General features: G+C 37.2%; 1 protein-coding gene and 1 long non-coding RNA gene across 2 annotated transcripts in view; both read left to right on the forward strand.

Moving 5' to 3' along the window:
* Window positions 1–15,976, forward strand: part of LOC134742763 (QRFP-like peptide receptor) — a 49,400-nt gene extending 33,424 nt beyond the window's left edge. The window contains exons 2-4 of the mRNA XM_063675950.1: window positions 4,365–4,507; window positions 15,474–15,700; window positions 15,959–15,976. Of these exons, the coding sequence (XP_063532020.1) occupies window positions 4,365–4,507; window positions 15,474–15,700; window positions 15,959–15,976 (388 nt within the window). The remainder of the gene's footprint in view (window positions 1–4,364; window positions 4,508–15,473; window positions 15,701–15,958) is intronic.
* Window positions 15,977–16,102: 126 nt separating this feature from the next.
* Window positions 16,103–16,532, forward strand: LOC134742923 (uncharacterized). The gene is made up of 2 exons (XR_010127978.1): window positions 16,103–16,265; window positions 16,332–16,532. It is a non-coding gene; the product is annotated as an uncharacterized LOC134742923 (long non-coding RNA).
* Window positions 16,533–18,180: the final 1,648 nt, after the last annotated feature.

Raw genomic sequence — 18,180 nt, forward strand, 5'->3', positions numbered from 1 at the left:
TTCCCAACCAAAAATAAAAAATCATGCATTTAAAGCTTAAGCCGCAGACCCTGGCTTGTTTGCTCTGTAAATTATGTACCTACATAAATTCTGAATCCTACACCCTGTTATGTACGAGTATTTTCTCGTTGCAGAGACAAAATTAGTATTTTAATTTATGTTTTGCAAATTCTTTGTAGAAACGAATTATGCTGACATTATATATGAATTTGTGTTCAGGAGTTGGGAAATATTTCGGATTTTCCATATGTTTGGTAAAGTTGCCATAATAAAATAGTTTTTCTACTGACTATGGGATGAGTTATCATTTTAAAAACTTATGTATGTTTGTGCCGAAAGTAACTGTAGCGTCAAAACTATGAAGTCAAATTTGGTGAACGAAGGAAAAATCGAAATTAACAATAACAACTTGCATTTTGTGCATAAACAAGACTATGAATATGAAATCGCTCTTAAGTTTGTAAAACTTAATAATTAAAAAAATCGTTTCGTAATGACCAAAAAATTGCGTGAATGCATTTGTTTTGGAAACAGAAGATATTTTAAGAAATGTTAGCATGAGTATTTATAATGTTCCTATAGATACGCGCTTCCTGTATCCGTATGTCTGTCAAATACACTCGTGGTACTCGGCAGGACAGGCTCAGCCTAGTGTCAGTCACTGTGAAAAAAATTGGTAACAATGTTTTCTGGCAATAAATTGTGATTGTGATTGTGAAATATGTACAAAAAAAAGTGAAAGAGAAGAATGATTCACGGTTAGTTTCACTAGACTTATATCGACCGTGATAACCTTTTGTATTGTTTTCGAGCTCCCGATATTTCGACACAGTTACATGCATCTTGTTCACGGGCAACTGAAGATATAGACCGTGGGCCAGGAACAGATTTCCATGACCAATCGCCTCCCGGGCGAAAACTCGTATAGTGGTTAACGGCTATGTATGATGAACCCTCGTGAACGTCAGCTGCCGCTCCGTTGGTGGGTTGAGGAATGGGAGCAAATAAAGTCTGTAAAAAAATTTGTCATCGCCTCCCGTCCCGCTTGATACTTTGTCAGATGATGAGTTTAGGTGCTATTGTGAATAAACAAAATCGTCAGCCGATTGTATCGCTGTGGAAAGACCATCAGCTGGTCACATGAACATGTAAAAAAGAAAATTATTTTCAGTCATCGGCGTCATCGCCTACCGTTTGATACTTTGTCAGATGATATTAGTGTAGATGATATTGTTAATAAAACAAATCGTCAGCCGGTTGTATCGCGGTGGAAACACCGTGTTACGCGTTTCGGTGGATGCCATTCCTCAACTCACCAACGGAGCGGCAGCTGACGTTCACGAGGGTTCATCATACATAGCCGTTAAGCGCTATACGAGTTTTCGCCCGGGAGGCAATGACTGACGAAATTTGCGCCTGACTCGCGGTCCAATCGGCTGGGTGTCAAAGTTGTGTAGACCGCGCTCGGTCTACCCTCATTCGTGCGCGTTGGCTGCGTTCGCTTTCACACTCGTTAAGGGGCCCACTGACTATTAGCCCGCCGGACGATATCGGCCTGTCATTTAGAACAAAAATTTGACAGTTCCGAACAACTGACAGGCCGATATCGTCCGGCGGACTCATATTCAGTGGGCCCCTTTAGTGTATCCAAGCACTACACTCACAGTGTCACTACGCGTGTTTGATTCGAACATTTCGAACTCGAACTCGTCGTCGAAGTAATTTTTAGCAAAGTTCAGTAAGTCTGGAAAATCTTTGTAATATTTTATTGAATGTAATTTAATAAGTTCAAAAACAACCTTATTTAGTCGTAAACCTGAGTGCTTCAGAAAGTTTGTAAGTCGGGGTACCTAAGTGAGTTTTAGACGATGAACATAACTTTATGTACCACAACAGAAGTTACTTAGAGTGCTCTCAGTTTCCAACAACAAAAATATGCTTGCTTGTGTCAGGCGTGTATTTCTACGTTGGCTAACATCTTGCATGCAATTTACGTTACATTGCCGGCTATTAAGGTGAACTGCATTCAAAAGTTTGATCAGATACTGCAATGTAATGAAAACTGCACGCAAGTTCTTACTAGTCTAAACCTTGCTATAGAATGTTTGTTAGCCGGCAACCGGAAGGCAAGCGGCAATCGTAGCGTATGGACAATAGCATCTTGAAAAAAGTCATGTATTAATGAATCATCGTACATTTAATAACGCGAAAAAGACTAAATTGGATTTTTTTACTATTAAGCAATAATTTTGCCGAATACTTCTATTTTATTTAATGCATAATTTCCACTTTTTGATCAGATAAATTGTATGACAAGTCTTCTTTAATATTGTAGTGCATTGCTAACGTCCGACTTTTGCTTTAGCCGTAATAACGAAATAACTACCTAACAGTTTTCATTTTCTTTGTACCTTATAAACTTTAGTATATTTTGTAACACAGTGTATGAATTAAATTAAATTTATATTTAATCTGCTTTCATCTGATGTACCACACGTGTACGGGCTGCCTACGCCACTGTTTCCCGGCAGTTTTGGGGTTCCAATACTATGCCCAACAACAAACTAAAAGTTGGTAGCAGTTATTGGCTTTAAAAGTCTAAACTAACTTACCACAAGGAAGAGGGCCAAATGAAACTCACGTGTGCGACTGTGCCTGGCTCACGAGCACATGAGGCCGATGTAGTTTAATAATTTGATATGACAGTTTTGAATGATTCACGGTTAGTTTCACTACACTTTTATTGACCGGGATATGAACCGTGATTACCGTTTGTATTGTTTTCGAGCTCCCGATATTTCGACGCAGTTACATGCATCATTCATCGATGGAGCCATAAGTATTACCCAAATATTGAATCGAATTACAGTAATTTAGAAAGAATATAATTAATAATAAGACGTACATAATATTGTCTTCGGTTTCTGCGATAGTTACTCATGAAATAAAACGGATTATATCGCGTGTATTGGGATGTATTATAAATCCAATATACGCAATATAATCCGTTTTCATAATTTTATTCCATGAATAAGACGTACAATTAAAATAATGAATAGAATAATTAAATTTGAATAATTATATAATTTCAAATACGTCAACAGCATGCAATACTTTCATTATTATTATATAGATTTGATAATCTGTTTGGAGCCCCTGCGGGTAAAAGCTTTTAAGTACTTTATTATAACTCTCGCATCGAATGTGGTCCCTATGAATGAAAGTTCATTTTTATATGGAGTAACTGTCACATAAAAGTTTAGCACATTAATTTATTTGAAAATATTACAGTATGTAAGTACCTAATAAAAATACGGTGAAAACACATTTCGTCTATTACCTTTTTATTAAATAAAGCCCAACCAAAAGTTGAAAGAACTGTCCTAGGGATTATCATTCGGCGCGAGAGGTTTTAGGGCTTGTTAGTTTGTAAGTTGCTTAGGTAATTTACTTTTTTTTATTTTTATTTTTTATACTACGTCGGTGGCAAACAAGCATACGGCCCGCCTGATGTTAAGCAGTCTCCGTAGCCTATGTACGCCTGCAACTCCAGAGGAGTTACATGCGCGTTGCCGACCCTAACACTCCTCTCCCTCGAGCTCTGGCAACCTTACTCACCGGCAGGAACACAACACTATTAGTAGGACTTCTTAAATATCGGATTAAATAAAAACACACCTTTATAGTCCGAAGACATTGAAGTTAATGTATTGCTGCATTTTAATAAATTGATGGTTCAGAATATCTGCCAAGTGAAACCAGTTTGACAGCACTGGCTTCCCTCGAATGCGGCTGACCCACCTTTAACCTAAAACACACCTTTAACCGATAGCTTAACTTTAACCGATTTCGTCGCGTTGCTACAAGTACGTGCGGCCCACACCAATTTTGGTGTCTAGCAGGCAGGCAGACTGGCGAGGAATTGTACCACCATCTACTTGCTGCGCGGGTTTTGCGAACTACCCGCAATTGATCTTGATTATTAACTTGTACGCTATAGGGTTGTCACTTTGCCTACACACAACACTCACGGCATCCGATGGTATGTGATGTTTTTTCCCCTTACATTTGCTATTCACTGGATTCCACGAAGACGAAATCCCCTGTCCCTCATTTTGATTGAAATTTCGATGTTTTCTGATTTCAATTGCCTCACGTACTTTCCTGCTGTAGTAGACATTCCGTGGAGAGGACTGGGATTATGAAGCTCAATCCAGTGGTTTCATCCCGACTGTAGCAAATGTTCAGCTACCTCAGGATTATTTATTTGACATTTTTTAACAGACGCGATATGCTCCTTAACCCTTTCCGCCATAGTGCGTTTGGTTTTTAAAATTATTAAAGCAATATTTATTTTGTTACAGTGTAACGAACATCTTCCTGGTGAACCTGTCCGTCGCAGACCTGCTGGTGACGCTGTTCTGTATGCCTGTACAGATCGCCAAATCCGTCACGCTGCTCTGGTACTTCGGAGAGGTCATGTGCAAGACTGTCAACTTTTTACAAGGTAAGGAATTATTAAATTAAAGAAAAAATGGAAAAAGTCACCGGTTCACATAGGCTCCAGCCATGCTGCTAATGTGCTATCATGGTAGAAAACAGCAGCCATATTTTAACGGATTATTTAGCAACGTACCAGGTAACTTTTATGAGACTATATTATATAGCACTATAGAAAAACTTTCATGATTTTTACAGAACTCTAGCCTTATAGCGATATTGAGATAGCTTTTAAAAAGCTAAAACGTTACGTAATGGTCGTACAAAGTCCTTTTAATGGACAGATTGATCCTCTAATAGTGTTTACGATACTGCTACAATACCCTAGTACTATAAAAGTTATTTTGACGCATTATTAGTGCAAAATATGTACATAAAGCGTTAGTAAAGTCGTCTATAATATTAAATAGTACCATAATCGCTTTTTGCATATCTATTACAGTGCAGCACTTTAAAGATTCTTTTGTATGGTTCCATAAGCTTTCTAAGATCTAAATTATAGAAGTTAAATGCTCTTTAATTTTATAGAACCAAAACACTGTTAAAAACCTTTATAGTACAAGCAGTCACAATGGTTACCATTATAGGCCTTCTATATCACTGTTTGGTGATAAAATTCCTTAGTTATAGAAACTTTTGTTACTTGTTGTATGTATAATATCCCAGAAACACGAAGTATCATAAGTATAACTGATTATTCGCATTATACAGATGGCAAGTGCTTTGCTAAGACTAATTTCTTTTTTGTTCTTTTGTCTTCGTAAAGATACATTTTATGACTAAACGGTGCAAATTATATTTCGTGAACTAAGATGAGTAGCGGGCTTATGAAACACTTTTAATACGTTGAGGTACCCCGAAGACTTTAATAATATTAGTGTAACGTACCTTTATCTTCCTAGTCATATAATCACGGAGTTTTAATACGGTGGAGCTACGTAATTCGGAGAACAAATTAATAACGTTTAGAAACTCGTGTGTCAACAAAACTGTGAACGGAGAAATTAATTAGTTTAACCTCTCCATGGTTACATTGAGCAGAGTTACATAACTTCACCAAATAATTTTAGCTGCAACAAAATAAAATCGATTATAGATAAGGAAAGGTCCACTTTGAGTGATGGAATCGAACCTTAAATCTACGTACAGTCGCCATCAGATATATCGGAACGGCCAAGGTGTTCACAATATCTGAACACGCCCTCTAACGCCTTGACAATAGAGGCCTGTTCAGATATTTGTGAGCCCCTTGACCGCTCAGATATATCTGATGGCGATTCTACCATTAGGAAGAGGTTACCGTTTTTAGGTTCACGGGGCTCATCATAAGCTCATTTATATTTACCATAAATTAGAATTTTAATTTAGGATGTTAATATGATAAAGATAAAGATAAAAGACATTTATTCGTGACGATCACAACACAAGTACGAACATGTATAGACAACAACAGCAAGAAAAGAAGAGATCATCAAGTGTGCATCACGAAACCTAACCTAATATGCGTACCTAACTGGATAAAACTATACATTCGCGCTGTTACAAAGTTTCGCGAACTATGTAGATATTTTGTAGTTGGTATTATTTGAAGGCAACATAGGACTAATGTATATTAATTTGTAAGCTTGAATTTACCTCTAGAGTTTGAGTGAATGAGAAATGAGACGATCCTTGTACTATCAAAGCTGCCCCCGGCCTCAAACCATGTCTAGATAATTCTTACGATCGCATTATGTATAATAATACAATATAGCTACAGGTGGTATATAGGATTTACACAAGATAATTTTAGAATGTAAAATTTATACCTGAATTAATTTATAATGGTAAAAAAAGCAATATTATTAGTTAGGTCCGAAACTCAACATTCAAAAATTAGTTTCATTTTATTATTAAAGTTGTATTTTTGCCCATAGCTTTTGATCTAAATATAGGTTTAATGAAAAATTTAATATTCTTTTTGCATGACCGGATATTTTTAGTTGAATAATTTAGGAAGTTACATGTTTCAGCGAATGAGCTTTTTTTAATACATTTAAGGCGAAAAATCTCCTTATATTATCATGTTTTTCTAAGAGGCGTTGATATTCGTAGACGTGAAAAAAATATATGTAGTTCTTGACTATATTATCTTTAATATCATAGCTTCCGATACACGAATTATAATACTTCGCTCGATACAATTAATTCCCAAAGTAAACTCTAACTCGGACTTTCAATCCAACTTTACTTGGTTATTTATTATGTGATACTATAAACAAAAAAAGAAGAAAAAACAATCTTAACTTAAATAGTAATTTCATAGCTTTCGAATTTCGAATTTCGGTAACGTTTTTAAAATAAATAAAAATCGACAAAATTCGATCAAAATGGACACTTGGCGCGCATTGTCTTTCCCGTTCTTTCTTGCGAAATGTGACAGAGACAGCGGCAAACCGATGGAACGGCCTTAAAGGGACATTTCAATTTTTTAAATAATATTTTATTCATCCTTGTCCAAGGAAAAATTATAAATTATACTTAAGTACACTTCGCGCTTATACGCGATTAAGTAGATAATTCGGGCTTAGGTACATTAGGCAATTAGGCAAATGAGATCATGTCGTAATTGTCACGCTAATTAATAAATTATGTTATCACTAAGAATATTATGAAACTCATAAAATAAAATAGGCTTTAGCAAACCATGCGCTTATAAAATACCTATAGATTTAGATTTAATTTATAACAACTATTTCAGTACAAATTATATACATGTCACTTTACTTATAAAAATCGTTAATAATAAATTAAAAATAATACCAAGATAATTAATGCCAAACCTTATAAACATGAAAATTGTCACCTAAAAATGCTATATGTTAAAATATGTAAAATAATGTCAACACCCATCCTTAATCAGTGCAAATATATTATTATGATTGACAGTAAAACAAAAAACCGGCCAAGTGCGAGTCGGACTCGCGCACCGAGGGTTCCGTACTTTTTAGTAATTTTTTTATACCACGTCGGTGGCAATCAAGCATACGGCCCGCCTGATGGTAAGCAGTTACCGTAGCCTATGGACGCATGCAACACCGGAGATATTACACGCGCGTTGCCGACCCTAACACTCTTCTCCCTCGTTGAGCTCTGGCAACCTTACTTACCGGCAGAAACACAACAGTAGGGTCTAGTGTTATTTGGCTGCGGTTTTCTGTAAGGTGGAGGTACTTCCCCAGTTGGGCTCTGCTCTAGATCTGGAATGACATCCGCTGTCCTGTGCCCTACCACACAAAGCGAGATGTCATTCACAGTGCCCATACCTCTCTTTTGGACGTAGTTTAAGGACATACCCGGGTCCGGGTCGGGTGTTGTTATAGCGACAACAAAAATACATCATCTGTGAAAACTTCAACTGTCTAGCTATCACGGTTCATGAGATACGGCCTGGTGACAGACAGACGGACAGATGGACAGACGGACAGCGGAGTCTTAGTAATACGGTCCCATTTTTACCCTTTGGGTACGGAACCCTAAAATCATACTTAAAGATAGTACCAAGAATCCGATTCAATATTTAACAACTTGTTACTGGACTTATATTAACCGGGATATTGACCGTGATTACCTTTTGTATTGTTTTCGAGCTCCCGATATTTCGACGCAGTTACATGCATCTTGTTCACGTAACTGAAGATAGCGGGTGGGTGTCAAAGTTGTGTAGACCGTCTACCCTCATTCGTGCACGTCGGTTCGCTTTCAACCTTGGCGGCTCCGATATATCTGATGGCAACTGTACCACATTGTATTTTACCCTTAAATCGATAACGTCCACTATACTGGACATCCCAAGAAAAAAAATCTGCACCAAATATTTTCATAGCGATACTTTCCTGGTAGCGTAAGTAACTAATATTTATTTATTTATTTAATCTTTATTGCACAAAAGAAAATACAAATGTACAAAAGGCGGACTTAATGCTACAAGGCATTCTCTACCAGTCAACCTTCGGGCAAAGCAGATAACTTGTAGGCGGTGCAATATTTTTAAGTAAATAAAAAAATATTGGAACTATTTATAGTGTGAGCACACTATTTTTGTAAATTTTTCCTATATTTCAACATTTTTTTATATGAAATGTAATAGATTAAATACTATTTATTACGTGGCAGCATGATTTACATAAAAATGTGTTGTATTTATAGGTAAAACACCCTTAAAAAGTGTAATGTCCAGTAGTTTGCCCGTTGTCGATTACACGCAATGACCTTTTATTAATAATAGACGCGTGACGTTCATAGTTGACAAAACTAAAATGCAGGCAATATTTAGAAAACTTAATTCAAAATAAGTATAGCGAACATTAGTACAGACCGACCCAAACAAACACACACACACACACACACACACACACACACACACACACACATCTTTTCTATATTAAGTACCCTATAGTAGTATAATTACATTGAAATCATGTTTAGTTGTTTTGTTAATGTTAAACAAAAAAAAAATTGTAGTTAAATATACTTTATATACTTCTAAGATAACTGTTAACTAACCGCGTGGAAGAGCGGTGCTCTCTTAGCACAAGTGTTTTCTCACTTAAAAAGAGGCACCAGCGCAGATATTGTAATTTGTGTTTTTTAAGCTACCGAATAAAAATATTTTTTTTTTTTTTTTTTGATATTTTGATTTAGTAAATATGTGACAATCTTGACACATGGGCGTCAGCCGTAAGACTTACTCAATATAGGGTCCGGAACCTATATTTGATGGCTCACGATCGAGCGCCGGGTGCCATATCTACCTCCCTTTACTTACATCCATGATTACAGTCGCCATCAGATATATCGGAGCGGCCAAGGTGCTCACAAATATCTGAACAAGCACTCTAACGCCTTGACAATAGAGGCGTGTTCAGATATTTGTGAGTGCCTTGGCCGCTCCGATATATCTGATGGCGACTGTACACGGCACTTTCGCGTATGTTGAACGTTGCCAACTATGCGAATATAAAAATTTTAAATTTTCTCGTAAATAAATTAAACAAACGGATGTTAGGTATTTCAAAACGTTTTAAAAAGCCATTACTTGCCGTATTTCATATATCCATAAAAAAGAATGATTTCGTTCATGATGGTACATGTTGTAACGTAAGCTTCATAAACATTATCACCTTCTGTACATTTTTAAACAGGCAAAACAATAGTTATTTCTGCAACAAGAGAGGAAAGTTGGTTTTTCTTGCGAGTGTTTATTTTGAGTCCCGAGAAAGCGAAAGATTCTAAGGTAGAATCTTGAGCGTAGCGAGGGACTCATAAACACGAGATGTAAAATAACTTTGCTCTCGTGTTGCACACATAATTTTTCACCTCTTGTATCTATTAAAGGTTAAAATGTATTTCGAATTACACAGAATAAACAGAAAAAAAAAGTATTATAATATGTACGATACGATAAGATACGATACGATACGATACGAGACGAGACCGGACCGGACCGGGCCGTACGTAGTTCATGGCCTTCACTAAATTAAAAAGCTACATTGTTTCACTCCCTGGAGTGAGGAAAGTCGCACTTTCCTCACTCCAGGGAGTGACGAAAGTAGGCTTGTTCGAGCTGCTGAGGTGAAAAATCTCTTTGACACGATACCCTTGTAAACAATGTAAACATCATATAATTTTCAAATCTATTATGTGACCTTGAATAAATAAATTTGCGTCTCAATGTCATGTCAAAGTGTAAGTTTACAGAGTGTTGGACTAGAACAATAGGTTTATTGAGTCACTTGGGGAGCGCCGTCAGTCTCGACTCGACGGGCAATTATGTATAATTGTTGTTAGGGTAAGAAACCGAGCTCTTGTAAATTCTAATTTATAAAGAAGGCGTATTTAGAGTTAAATACATGTTTGGTTTTAACTTCAATACATCCCTTCCGCAACAGTTAAGGAGGGGAAATTATCCGCCATTACGAGTATAACCAAAGATAGATATAACTCCGTAATAGATAGATACAGTCTAAGGAAAAAACGTGCCTCGAAAATCAAGAAAATTTGATTCTCGTTCAGAGGGCGCCACTAGTTTTGGCCTACAGTCGAATAGATGGCGTTGACGGTTTCGTTTGTTATTTAACCATTTTAACGCATATCAGTGAAAGAACGTGGGTCAAAATCATAAAAATAATAAATGCAAATAAAAAAAATCATTTATCTATATTTAAATACATTCTATCGTTTTTTTATAAATCTTCATTTTTAGTTTTAAAGTGTGTCGACAGATGGCAGTGAATTTACTGGGGTTACAAAATTTACTATGACAGTACCGCTTTAGTATAAGTTACTCTATGGTATAACTCTCTCAAGGCTATCCGGGGAGCGAAAGTAACAAAAACAACTTATTCAGGTACAATGTTTGTGTTTATTTTTGTGTATTTTGCTTGCAAGCTTTATTACTACACTTTGGTAAGTGTTCTAATTAATTGTATCACTTTATTTCACATAAACAAGTATATACAAATCACTAAAGTAAAACATACTTATATGTAGGTACTGCATCCGTAACTAGTGTGGTTCGGCTATAGGTTAGTTAGAGGATTCTGTGAATTTAGCCTGTCTCGGATCGGGCTTCAAATGCTATTGGAACAAGATATCAGCAGGGAACACTGGACTGCAATTACGGAATCTGTTTCAGTTGGTACAATACAATATAAATACTCGTTATTGCACAATTCATTACAGAAAACAATACAAATAATATTTACATAAAAGAAGAGGATAAACAACAGGCAGTCTTATCGCTAAAAAGCGATCTCTTCCAGACAACCTTTAGGTAGCGGAAATTAATAAATTTATGTCATGTCAGTAAGTGTTTCAGATTCAACAAAAGAATTCTAGCAAAGAAAAAACACAAAACCAAACAATATACCATACAAATAAAAATAAAATAAAATACATTACATTTATTTATAAGATAGGAAAGAAGGTCATGATACTCATGATATAAGAAAGCATCAGCAGGATGCTGGCCATGAGAGTAAGGAATGCAAACCGGTTTTTTATTTTATGGTAAAACCGGTTTATAACCGGTTATTAACCGACATTTCATACAAATAAAAACCGGTTTGCATTCGCTACGTGAGAGTAAGGCCAAGAAGAGACGGAGTACAATTTGGAAAGTGATACGTAGGGCCAGAAGGGAGGTAGTTGAATTTACTTGTTCTATTCAGTCAAAAACAGCTCAAAAATTACACCACGGGAATTGAGCCCCGAGAGACTCAACTGTATCGCGCGCATGCTGACAACGTCAAAGTTTATTTATTAAACGTAGAATTTTATATTATCCAATCAAAACTTTTAATGAGCAGTCACAACCTTTTTTTAATGACGGGAAATCGATTTGGGTAATATTCAAAACTCTGCCGTGTCACCCGTAACTCATGTAATTTTAAAATATGAGTTTCGAGATAATTACGTTTATTACGATGATTCATAGTTATTAATTTTTATTTGTTCCTGAGTCATGGGTGTTTTCTATGTATATAAGTGTGTATTTATCTATATAAGTATGTATATCATCGCCTAGGACCCATAGTACAAGCTTTGCTTAGTTTGGGGCTAGGTTGATCTGTGTCAGATGTCCCCTAATATTTATTTATTTATTTATGTGTACCTAGATGTAGGAAATATAGTCACAGAATAGTGGTTATAATTTTTTTTCCGTATAATTGAATAGTTTTCATTTTATTCGAGTTAAAGTGTTCCGCATGACCATCTCTTCTATAATACCTATATATTTATTGGTCACACGATGGCATGTAAGTTGAATACAGTCGCCATCAGATATATCGTAGCGGCCAAGGTGTTCAAATATTTCTGAGCAGGACTAAATTTCAATAAATTATGCACAGTGCAAATATGAATTATATCATAACTACTGTAATGCCATAAATATATTAGCATGCTGTTATAATTTCTTCGCATACATATCTAAGCAATAAAGGCGTTCACAAAGATCTGCACATTTGGGAAAAATATACCTTATGTCATTGCGTTAAGGTTTAATAGTTCAATGAATTAAGTGTCTGTCTTTATATGAAATATGATAGCTTTCAAATTTTTGTACATATCTATTCCCGTTGAAGGCCCAAATTCAACATTTCTATCTGTTCCTAGGCACCTACGTTTTTTATTTTAGTGAGAGTATAGTAAGTAATGGTTACCTAAATCTATACTAATCCATACTTTATAATATTATAAATGCGAGTCTGTCTGTCTGTCTGTGTGTTACCTATTCACGCTTAAACCGCTTAACCGATTTAGTTAAAATTTGGCATGGAGATATTTTGAGTCCCGGGGAAGGACATAGAATTGTCTTTATGTGTGAAATTATCCCTAAAGAGAATGAAAAGGAGGGTGAAATTGAATGATTACTGATTCCATGCAGACGAAGTCGCGGGCAAAAGCTAGTATCTAATTAAACGATTTCGATCAAGTAAGATTTTTTACTTTTTCAACTGTCCAAGTCCAAAAAAACCGTCGTGCCTTGAGATCACAATTCACAATCATTGGTTTTCATTTTGTCGGTTCTTCACACCACATTTTCAGGTTACAAATTAATATCATTAGTATTCCGCGCCGGCGCTTCGATAAAAGTTATCAAAGCATCACGTTCTTTCCAATGTCTGCATGATAAGCTAGCCGGTTATTTTCAGGTCTACAGTACAGTCGAAGGCACAAATATCGATCCAGACAAATGGCTCAAACATCAAACATTTATTCAGCAAATAGGCCACAGGGGCACTTTTACATGTCAACAAACAATAAAATTAATCCAAAATTACAAAAAACAATTACATAAATATAAATGTTAAATTACATAAGAAAAAAAAAACTAATAAAAACTATACAAATAACAGAAGTACTAAAATTGTTTAGAGAAAAACAAAACATAAAATATAAACTAAAAAAAATATAAAAAAAAAATGTGAACACGACTTTGTCTAAGGTGTAAGAGCGTACACATATTTTTGGAACTGGGATTGTATTTATATTTATGCCCTTGACTGTACAGCCAGACCAGTCCACTTTAAATCTGATCTTCGGTTGCCAGTCAGTAAAATTTTTAGCGTCAAATTATAAGGTTTTCAAAACTAGTACTTACGTTTCCCTTTCTTAGGGTAAAAACGGGACCCTATTATTAAGACTCCGCTGTCTGTCTGTCCGTCTGTCACCAGGCTGTATCTCATGAACCGTGATAGCTAGACAGTTGAAATTTTCACAGACGATGTATTTCTGTTGCAGCTATAACAACAAATACTAAAAACAGAATAAAATAAATATTTAAGTGGGGCTCCCATAAAACAAACGTGATTTCTTTGCCGTTTTTTGCGTAATGGTACGGAACCTTTCGTGCGCGAGTCCGACTCGCACTTGGCCGGTATTTTTTTATTTCACTCAATATATTTCTCTCTCTGCACCAATTGTAGGTATCTCTGTTTGGCCGACTGGTAGAGAATTTTTGGTTGACTGGTAGAGAATGCCATTTGGCATTAAGTCCGCCATTTGTACATTATATATTTTGTGCAATAAAGTTTAAATAAATAAATACCTTCTTGTCTAAAGTCCGTACCACCGACGATCTGATTTAATTTAAATCGTATTGAACTGGTGGATCAATATATTCCAGGCATCAGCCATTGATTTCGATATTTTCCACAACAATGCAAATCCACAGCAATACCGTGAAGCAATTTTGCAGTCTGCTTTCGAATTAAATAAATAATTGAAATTGAATTTAAATTGCTGCAGGAAACGTCAAATACCAATGGTCTGCAGAGTAACGTTGAAGCAATGACGCTGCTGCAGTCACGATCCGAGTGGAAAACTTATTATATCTATAAATTGTGTGTACAGATGTCAATCACAATGAAAAAATCAACGATGATCAACTCTGGTCAACGTGGGACTAGAATCCACATCCTTGGATTGCTCGTCCAATGCGTTTGCATGCGCCAGCTGACCATCCCGTCAATCAACGCGAATTTACTTATTATATCCGTGAACAAGTCAGTACTCACGGATCTGCTTGCGTTTCCTCAAGGGCTGAAATCTGACCATGATTAGATTTTATCCAAAAATCGTTGCCTTTTTACTACGAATAGTAAATCTTCTTCTTCTTTGCCGTCACACTCTTGCCAGAGTGGTCATGGTCATCATATCAGGGCCGGAGCTTCACTATCCGTCGCCATTCTTTCCGTACTGTAGCCCTTCGTGTACATTCGTGGCCCAGTCAGAAATGCACTCAAAGGACCACTCCATTGAGTGCATTTTTCTCAACGCATTGGTGACCTGCCGCGCCTTGTGCTTTCACCTTCCTTGCACTACAAGTCGTTCCACAGATGTATCGTCTCGACGTGTTACATGTCCAAAGAAACGATAGAATAGTAAATATAGGAGTCAAATTATAGTAGCGACAAGACGAATCATTAGAAGACCCACAGTTTAGTTCTAATAATAGGAAACCCATTAAACGAGTCAGGCTTGCGACAGATGTTTCCAATACTTTCGTGCCAATTACACCCTGGGATGATACTGTTGTCATTTAACGCAACATTTCAGAAGTACTTGTTTGTAATAAATACGACGATAATGCGTATTAAGTATGCAAAGTACATTTTCTGAAATAACGTTCCGATTCTAAGTTTGCTTAACAAACAGACTGCATACATTAATGTCACGCCCTCGCTAGCTACCAAGTCGAAAGAATTTATGACGCTGCCCTTACGCTCGATAATTAGGTAGGTACTTTCATAAATATTTCCGTACTGCAGGTAGCCAGGCAGTTAGGCACTTTCATTGGAGATGGAGGAAAAACTTTGTGAGTAGGCGAGTCACTGGCAAATAATGCCAAAATATTTTAATAAGTTCAATTGTCCATACAAGAAGCCCCTATCCGTAACACAGATCTAATACTTTTTTTTATTTCGCAGGGGTAGCAGTAGCGTCATCAGTGTTTACAATCACAGCCATGTCCGTGGACCGGTACCTGGCCATCACGCAGTCGCTGCGCCAACCCTGGATGCCCTCGAGACGAGGAGCTTGCAGTCTTCTCGCCTGCTTGTGGCTGATATCTCTGGCCATATTCGCCCCGCTGCTGGCGGTAGCTGCTGTGGAAAGGGAAATGGTGCCCATGCTTGCTAGGACGAAGAATGGATCGGTAAGTATTAAAATAGAGGACTAACATGTTGGTATAAATATGTAGAACCGCAGTAGAAGGATCAGCATTTATTCGACAGTCAATAGGCTGAACTCTGGATGGTCTTAAGTTGAGGTGTGTGCAGCCTTCTCCCAACTTCTCTCTATTCTTTTCTCTATCATCTTTCACTCTTCCATTCTCTCTCTTACTCTTTTCCTTCTTGGCAGTGTCGCGGCCTACACTGATCTCACTCACACCTCAAGCTGTTATTGGCCCCAGGTGAGGCCAAACAGTTAATCATGATAAAAAAAAACCGGCCAAGTGCGAGTCGGACTCGCGCACCGAGGGTTCCGTACATTACACAATTTAAACAATGTATTTTTTATGTGAAACGTGAGTGAAAGGTAAATTGCGGTTTACGATTTATGACGTATTAAAAAAACTACTTACTAGATCTCGTTCAAACCAATTTTCGGTGGAAGTTTGCATGGTAATGTACATAAATTTTTTTTTTAGTTTTATCATTTTCTTATTTATTTTAGAAGTTACAGGGGGGGGGGGACACACATTTTACCACTTTGGAAGTGTCTCTCGCGCAAACTATTCAGTTTAGAAAAAAATTATATTTGAAACCTCAATATCATTTTTGAAGACCTATCCATAGATATACCCCACACGAATGGGTTTGATGAAAAATTTTTTTTTGAGTTTCAGTTCTAAGTATGGGGAACCCCCAAAATTTATTGTTTTTTTTCTATTTTTGTGTGAAAATCTTAATGCGGTTCACAGAATACATCTACTTACCAAGTTTCAACAGTATAGTTCTTATAGTTTCGGAAAAAAGTGGCTGTGACATACGGACGGACAGACAGACAGACAGACAGATAGACAGACAGACAGATAGACAGACAGACAGACATGACGAATCCATAAGGGTTCCGTTTTTTGCCATTTGGCTACGGAACCCTAAAAAGCAGTATTCTCCCGTGATTGTGACTGATATCGCTCTTCGCCCCTCTGGCGGTAGCTGTGGTGTAGAGGAAGATGGTGCCCATGATATCTAGGACTAAGAATGGGTCGCTTAGTATTATAATATAGGACTAATATGTGGATGTAGAAGGACCAGCATTTAATCACCACGCAATAGGTAATTTATACAAACAAATGTAAATTTGATTATGTACTGTCCGCGCGCCAATTCCGTGCATTCGGAGGTCGAGGAAGTGGGAGGGTGTGCGCCGCGCCCGTACGTACAAAATGACAGTACTCTGTCATGACGCCCAACATTCCTAAAATTCCTCAGCCGTGCACGGGATTCGCGCGCGGACAGTACGTAGGTATACTATGATCTCTATTCAAGTCTCTTTTGGTTAGGCTTAATTTAAAAACAAATCTTGTATATGTAAAAGAGCCGCATTGAAAACCGAGCAATAGTTAGATGAACCCTAGATGCCCTCGAAAGGGCTTACAGCCTCCCCGCTTGCTTGTAAATATTATGACATGGGACTATGACGCCTGTTATAGGCACATGCCCATAACATGCGTCATAGTCCCATGTCAAGATGCCAAGATGTTTACATAAACATCTTTGCACAGACCTTGTAAGCCCTCTAGGCCAAGTACAATACGATAATATACAATTCGGTATCAAAATTATAGACTCGGATAGTTTCATGTCATAAACTTCTTGCTCATCTCCTTCCATCTGCCTTTTCGATCTTGAGGACATTTCTTTGTTTTCTTCCAAAGAATAATTCCAAATTAGCTGTAAATATCAAATAATACTTCGTAAAGTAAACCGTTACCGGCATAAAAAACACGCAAAAATATAAAACGTAATCTTATTTGAATAGATAAGAGCGTGACATATATTTTTACGTAAAATGCCTGATAAATATCTCGCGTGCTTACATTTGTGTTTTTAGGGTTCCGTACCCAAAGGGTAAAAACGGGACCCTATTACTAAGACTCCGCTGTCCGTCTGTCCGTCTGTCACCAGGCTGTATCTCATGAACCGTGGTAGCTAGACAGTTGAAATCTTCACAGATGATGTATTTCTGTTGCCGCTATAACAACAAATACTAAAAAGTACGGAACCCTCGGTGCGCGAGTCCGACTCGCACTTGGCCGGTTTTTTTATCCCGTAAAACATGGTACAATCTAAGTGATCTACATTAGGTGATTGTTGATTCAAAAGTTGAATTAAGTAATCAAGTGGTGGTTTTGTTTGATAATTGTGGTTAAAGGATGACTCACGTTAGACCGGGCCGTGACCGGGCCGGAGCTTCCGGCGCTTACTTTTCTATGACATGACAGGTGATCACGTGATGCTTTCCATAGAAAACGAAGCGCCGGAAGCTCCGGCCCGGACACGGCCCGGTCTAACGTGAGTCATCCTTAAAGTTACATTGCTTGCAGCCATTGCGTGGTAAACGGCGGCAATCTGAGTAGAATGGGTCAATTCGTTTCTTATTTAATTGAAAAATCATGTTGTAGACACA

Source organism: Cydia strobilella, chromosome 7 (genome assembly GCF_947568885.1).
Source record: "Cydia strobilella chromosome 7, ilCydStro3.1, whole genome shotgun sequence".
Lineage (NCBI taxonomy): Eukaryota > Metazoa > Arthropoda > Insecta > Lepidoptera > Tortricidae > Cydia > Cydia strobilella.